This window comes from Electrophorus electricus, chromosome 22 (assembly GCF_013358815.1).
Source record: "Electrophorus electricus isolate fEleEle1 chromosome 22, fEleEle1.pri, whole genome shotgun sequence".
Taxonomy (NCBI): domain Eukaryota; kingdom Metazoa; phylum Chordata; class Actinopteri; order Gymnotiformes; family Gymnotidae; genus Electrophorus; species Electrophorus electricus.
In genome coordinates this window covers 8,821,283-8,828,571 of record NC_049556.1, presented here as the reverse complement: position 1 = coordinate 8,828,571, position 7,289 = coordinate 8,821,283, and the positions used below count along the sequence as shown (strand labels likewise).

The following is a 7,289-nucleotide window of genomic DNA, read 5'->3' as shown; positions in this document are numbered from 1 at the left end:
ATGCTGTTGTTCAAAAGTGAAGCCAGTACTGCAGTGTGTGTTGCTTATAATGAAATTAAAATATGTTTACAGTCATTTATAAGTGGTTTGGGGTAATGGATGCTTTAGTACATCTTTTATCTTCAGAGGAAATGGTTTCATGAAGCTGTTTATTCAACAAGTTTTAGTACCTCGTTGAATAAAAGAATAAACCAAAAAAAATGTTTATGTAGAAACATGGCTTCCTCACCATGCTTAATGCTCTATATTATTCTTGAGCCTATATTATTCTTGGTGTTTCCACACAAAGTGGAAACACCAGAGTTGTCATCGTCCTCCTACTTCAGAAGTATTACTGGCACGATACAACACTTCTGTATTGTACTTTTCCAAGCAGCTATTCTTTTTTTATGTGGAACGCAATAAGAAAAGCAGAAGATGTTAGGCATTTTGAACTGATTTGCATTGTTGACATTAAATTGCAATTTCATTCCAATCTAGATTAATTTTGCTACTCAAGTCATTTTCATTTGTAAAACAACAGGTGTTTGTTAAGGTGCTATATTGTAAAAAAAAAAAAAAAAAAAGTTTTCTGTTAAACCATCTAAGATCAAAATAATGGGATAAAAAAAGTGAAATAATTTATAATTAAATATAATAAAACATTCCAAAATGATAACCTCAGGTAACAGAATAGGACAACATGACAAAAGCGTATTGACTAAAATACTAAAGACCATAATAAGAGTCAAATGCATGGGTAAATAAACAGATTTTTCAATTGGATTTAAAAATATCTAGGGGATGTCGTTATAGAAAAAAGAATGTTCTTCTGTAGTCTTGGGCCCAAAATGGAAAAGGACAAGTCACTTAGGCACCTTGGAATGGCTAAAAGCAGCTAAATAGAGGATGAAATGGGAACTATAAAGGTGCCATGCCACGTCGGCCTTTAAAAGCAAATGACGAACCTAAATAAAATAAACTTCTTATTTAACTGGTAACCAAAGAAGAGAGATGGTACAGGAGATTATCTGTGTTGTGGCAGGTTGAGCCCTTCCACAAAAAGTTCCTAGTACAGTCTGTCTGTGACATCCATCTAGGTCCATCTTCAGCTGTGCCTCACGAAAGGAGAACTGAAGCACATTCTTAGTTACTGCCCCAAGGCAGTAGGTGAAGGTTGCTACAACTGTCGGCATAAACAGGTACCGAAGGGTATTGCTGACACCATCTGCAGTGCCGAAGACCAAGCCAAGTGCATTTGACCATCAAGGCAGGCAGTGGTGTTTGTCAGAGCATTGGAGAAGCCCCAGTTTGAGCCAAACGCAGCAGTAAATGACTGGCAGATGTTGATCGTCTCAGTTCATCTCAGATGTCCAGAGAACATCGCATAGACCACCCTGAAATCAGACTTTGTGCTGATTTTGGACACATCAAAGCAGAAGGTCATGCTGGAGCTCACTGAGCGCTGTGGGGAAAGAATGTAAGCGGCCAAAGAAAGGAAGTGAGTCGGGTACACAGATTTGGTGGATGAGTTCCACAGAAAGGGTTGGCCAAAACTGCCCATTTAGGTGAGCTACAGAGGCTTTACAGGTACACACAAGAAGAAGGCCAACACAGCAGCACAGACCCAGCTGAAAGGCCTCTTGATGGCTGTGTATCAAAAGGAGTGATCTGTGGATGTATGCTATTGCACACAAGCTGAGAACTGATCACTCTCAGCTGGGTCACCCTGGAGAGGGTGTCTGATCTTTGACCCCAGTTAACATTACTATTGATGTGTCCAAGTGCACCACTAGATGTTTTTTTAACTATATTTGCAAGTATGTTCTTAACTAAGGTACTGGTGGAAATTATAATAGCTTCAGTGCTGATATCATTTAAATCTGTAAAATTATATTACATCCAGCATTTATTGTCCTTATCAAAGAATAAGAATGTACTGTTGTCACAAGGTTTTAGTGGGAGGTGCAATAGTGTATTATCTACATAATTGAGATAAGACATATTATTTTGTAATATATATATCAAAGAGGCAAAATAAAAATAAAATAGGACCCCACATGGAGCCCTGGTGTACTCCGGATGCGACAGCCGCTATAGAAAAAGAACCAAAAACATTTTTTGTGAGGTAAGACATAAACCACTTTAAAAGTGTACCCTTGATGTTAACACCACACTTAAGACATCCATAAGAACAGTCTGGTCAACAGTGTCAAAGGCTGTTGTTAGAAGCAATAAAATTAGAACAGCACACTTTTCGGAATTACAGATAACAGTAAATGATTGGATACCCTGAGTAAGTGAACATTGTGTTACCATGTCCTCTAAAACCAGAATGTTGTCATTGCTTAAAAATTGAGAAAGTTGAGAAGGTTCTCTGTGATGCTGGTTTGGATAGCAGTGTTAAAGGACATAACGATCTGAGAACTGACTTAAAATATATGGTCTAATAGAATGTAAGCAAAGTATGTTGTGGATGATGGACATCAAACAAGACGGGCTGACGAACAAACAACCAAATACCTGATATACGCACCTAAATTCTGCTACTTGATATTCTTTGAATCTGGTAAGAATGGATTTTTTCATTGCTGGGAAGGACTGCCCTCTGGTGAAAAGAAAAGTGCACCTTTCATGTTTGCTTCTCAGTTTTAGAGTGATAGAGTGATGGACACAGCAGGATCCAAGTCATCTTCCATTCTCGGCAACTCGACTACAAGCAGCCACCCACGTCCTCGCACAAATTACACTAGCGAATAATTGCCACAGATCAAGAGGGATTTAATAGTACAGTGGAAATGTAAAAGCAAAGGTACTCTTCCCTCGGAGGAAGGGCGGATCATAAGATTAAGATTACTCCTCGGATTGATCTAAACCCAGTCGTACTCTCGGTTTCAGTTAGTTTTGACAGTAACGTGAACAATTATTCCGTTCATAAACACCTCGCTTTAATAACATCTCAAAGCTCCCCTGGGAAATTTACATGGGACCACACCCCAAATCCCCTTTCTTTCGGTGTTGTTATTATCTATACTGGTACCGAACCATGTCGGTTTGGTTATGATCCAAGACATGCAGTTACCAAAATATTCTGCTGAACTAAATGATGTGTCCAACTGTGGTGAAACAAGGCTGTCGCCACATTAAAACCGAAGAAATGAAATCACTGTAGTGTCCAAGGGTAACTACAGGAAACAGATACAGATACAAAATGTGTTTTTACTTTCAAATCTGTACCATAGCCTAAATTCTTTGGTAGTAATTCGGCAGTTACTATGGAGTCGGAGACTTATAGAGGTTTAATCTCCTTCAACATTACTAATCACGTTCGAGTTTATTGTCATTCCTCCATATACTTAATACAGGCTATTTATCTTATTGCGGGCTATTTATCTTACTGCGGGCTATTTATCTTAGTACAGACTATCTATCTTATTATGGGCTATTTGTCTTAGTACGGGCTGTTTATCTTAGTACGTGTTATCTTAGTACATGGTATTTTGGAACGAGACTGAAAACAGACTGTTATGTTATTAACATATGAGTTCTTTGGTGACACCTTCACTTTTTACTAATTTTTATCTTTTACTCTTAATGTTTTCTCGTAGGCACGTTTCCAATAGCGGGTAAACCCAACCCAAGTTTTCATAGTGGGTAATTGCCAGGTCGTTGCCTTTCCCACACATTAGAGGCCGCTGTTTCTTCTGGTGCGCTTAGAAAGCCGTCGAAGAAGCAGGTGGTGACGTTGGTACCCAAGTACCTCACTGTAAAGGTGGAAGATGGTTTAATATTCCGCTAATAAGGAGATTTAAACTTGTTCAATTCGCAGCAGAACCGCTTGAAACGGACAATAACAAATATGTTTAAAGGCTGGGGATCGTGGCTTGGCATGGATTCCACCCCAGGATCCAACACAGAAGGAGACGATGCTGCTGAAATAGTCGGAAGGAAGAAGCAACCAGGGGAACTTGAGGTAAACAAACAAGAAGCCAGCGAGAGCCCAGCGCAGCCAGACGATGGCCAAACGCAGCCGATACTGCAGCAGGCCAAGGGGCTGAGTGGTGAGATCACTTCAGATACGGATTCAGCTATTGTAACTATAACACTAGCGTGTTTTAAAGCATTAAGGTTACCCCTATGTGACTTAGGTTAGCTTGTTAGCTAAATTGTATGCGCTGGCTAGCTGGCTAGCTAGCATACTTTTGCACAAGTCTAGTTGTCAAAACACACACACGCACACGCACACACACATTAAGAGTAATCAATGTAGGTTAGTTAAGCAAATGTGTAACTCGGTCGCTTACCGTAGTCGTATTACTTACTAGCAGTTTCTTAATAAGCAATAAGAATTGTATCAGTCTGGTTCAAATGGATAATCCAAATTACTCTTTGGCTGCAAGGTTACATTATCAACATTGCGAGCAGTGCGACCAAGAAAATAACAGAGTCTGTGGCGGAGACTGCACAGACCATCAAGAAAAGTGTGGAGGATGGAAACATCGATGGTATTATTGACAAGGTGCACTCTCTCTCCCTCCCTCTCCCTCCCTCCCTCTTTCTCTGTGTGTTAATATTTTGTAATGTAATAACTTGATTATTTCTCAGACCATTCTGGGAGATTTTCAAAAAGAACAGGAAAAATTTATGCAAGAGAAGAATGCCAAGAAAACAGGTGAGAACATACCCCAGACACAGACATTTTTAGTATCAAATTACATTAGATTTACCTTTTTACTTTTTCCTCACTATTATTGTCCTGCATTTGATCATTTATTCATAGTGCCTAGTTACATTTATTCCAATATCACTATAAATGTGTAGATGCAGCAGCGCCTCCTTGGGTAGGCTACAGTGAGGAGGAGACTATCCAGCAGCAGATCTTGGCTTTATCAGCGGTACAGTTCTTTCCTTATCCATACCAGCATTTACGTTGAGAGAGTGAAATATCACACTGTGAAGCAAACATCCATCATCGTGAGGCCTTCTTTCAAAATGCCTTTCTCAGGACAAAAGGAATTTTCTTCGCGACCCTCCGGCTGGCGTGCACTACAACTTTGATGTAGAACAGATGTATCCCATTGCCCTGGTGATGCTGCAGGAAGACGAGCTCCTTAACAGGATGCGCTTCGACCTCGTCCCGAAACAGTGAGCGGCAAAGAGATTGAGTCGGCCTGCGTCGTGTGGTGATGCACCGCGGCTGACGAGATGGTGTGTCTGTGTGTTGCAGTGTAAAGGAGGAGGTGTTCTGGAGGAACTATTTCTACCGTGTGTCCCTCATTAAGCAGTCAGCACAGCTCACTGCGCTGGCGGCCCAACAGCAGGCCGCAGAGAGAAGAGAGGACGAGAAGAATGCCGCCGCCCCGCAGGCCGAGAGCGTACCAGGTATGCCGTGAGTTTGGATAAGCTAGTGCTGTCATCTCAAGTTTCTTGCTCTCGTCTGTCTTTTATGTAAGGGCTGAACATGCTTCCTTGTTGCTTAGTATTGTTCTTTTTAGATATTTCTTCTTTTTCTTCACGTAATCTATTTCTCAGAAACCATCAGACCAAAGACCCCTCCTACGACCATCAATGCCAAGGCCAAGTCCAGTGAGGTATTACGTAGCACTAGATGTTTGCATTAAGATCAGTCTATCTGATAAGCACAGACATGCACAGGTCATTCTTGTTTTAAAGCAGCATGACGAGGAAGAGATCTCGACTAGTCCTGGTGTGTCCGAGTTTGTGAGTGACGCGTTCGACTCGTGCAACATCAACCAGGAAGACTTGCGAAAGGAAATGGAGCAGCTCGTCCTGGACAAGAAAGCCAATGTCTCCCCACATGACGGTGAGCTGGTCATTAATAGGTTGGGCTTGGCCATTTCACATATACTGGTAATATCTACTCTCATTTCCAGTCATATTGAGTTATAATGAGGAATATTAAATGATGATATCTCTGCCATATTGCAAGAATCCCTCCCTCCCTCCCACACACTCTCACTCACTCTCACTCTCTCTCTCTCTCTCTCTCTCTCTCTCATTTCTCCTACTTTTCTCCCCCTCAGAAGACGCATCCGAGTGGGAGAGGGAGTTGCAGAGAGAGTTGCAAGAGTACGAAGTGGTCGCAGGTACAGATAATCGTGATGATAACTGGGACCGTGAGATTGAGGAAATGTTGCAGGCTGACAGCTAAACCCTAAGAACCCTCCCTTTTCATGTGGACCCATCACTGCACTGGGAGAGAGTGACCAAGAGCGGACCAGAAAAAAAACAACCGTGTTTCGACCAAGTGTGGGATTTGGAAGACACTGCATTTAGACCCTAATATCATACTTTATGATATTATAATGACACATTTATCTGTTGAAATGAATTAAGAAATCTCTTAAGAATTCATTCTCCTGATTTAACAGTAGTTAGATTTAGGGATGTATTCACACTCTGTTTAATAAAAGTGGACTTTGGCTCACTGCCAAATACACTGCATCTAAAGTAAACTCCCTCTTTGCTTATAGACTTTGTAAGAAATATTTGGTTCTGCCTTTTTATACTATCAATGATCTGTCATTGTGTTCAGTTGGACCTACTTTATTACTTAATTATTTACATCATATTATTTGAGACTTTTGGATGGTCATTTTTGAAACTTTACAGTTAAATTGGCTCTCAGTCAAGTAAATCTTGGCATTTGAAGTCAAGGTGCCACACAGTGCTGGCCCATTGACGATATGTAGACGACGTATTTTTCCCTTGTGGAGAGTCTATTGCGTCCTTGCATCTGGATTAAACAATATGTTTTGTAGTTGTAAGCAGTCTACGACAGAGCTGACTTGTATATTCACATGGGAATGCAGGTGAAAGTTTAGTTTTGTTTTCCTTTATATAGTGGTATAATAATCAAAACTAAATGAAATCTGCACCAATAATGGATAACTAATAAATCTTTGTTTTTCTTTCTCACTGTGTTGCATTGTGTTAGTTGCTGAAAAATCATAATTTTGTGTATGTAAAATGTATCTAAACCATGTCTTTGATAAAGAGATGCAGTTACAGGTGATCAGAGGTGATGAAATGTGAGTAAAGCTGATATTAGCTGTACAAATCAATATGATGAAAAAAATTAATTAGAGACGTAGCTAAATTATGGATGTTTAATACTGTGAAATTCTGTTTGATGAGATTCTTAGAATTATGACTTGATATCTTACAATAAAGTTACATTATTGAGATGCTAAATTTATACGTTGACTTAAAAAGGAGATACCAAAATTATGATTCGGTGATTATAAATATATCCAAATTACGAGCTAATAGTTATTAAATATTAATAC

General features: G+C 40.0%; 1 protein-coding gene across 2 annotated transcripts; it reads left to right on the top strand.

The window, feature by feature from the left end:
- The first annotated feature begins 3,710 nt into the window (after positions 1 to 3,710).
- Positions 3,711 to 6,918, top strand: syap1 (synapse associated protein 1). Of its 2 annotated transcripts, none has more exons than XM_026998607.2 (9): positions 3,711 to 4,040; positions 4,380 to 4,498; positions 4,585 to 4,651; positions 4,801 to 4,874; positions 4,985 to 5,124; positions 5,207 to 5,361; positions 5,512 to 5,570; positions 5,656 to 5,803; positions 6,024 to 6,918. In XM_026998607.2, the coding sequence occupies exons 1-9, from the start codon at positions 3,839 to 3,841 to the stop codon at positions 6,149 to 6,151; spliced, it is 1,092 nt and encodes a 363-aa protein (XP_026854408.1). In that variant the 5' UTR covers positions 3,711 to 3,838; the 3' UTR covers positions 6,152 to 6,918. The 2 variants fall into 2 exon arrangements, with proteins under 2 accessions (XP_026854408.1, XP_026854407.1); XM_026998606.2 differs by having other exon boundaries at positions 5,653 to 5,803.
- The last annotated feature ends 371 nt before the right edge of the window (positions 6,919 to 7,289 follow it).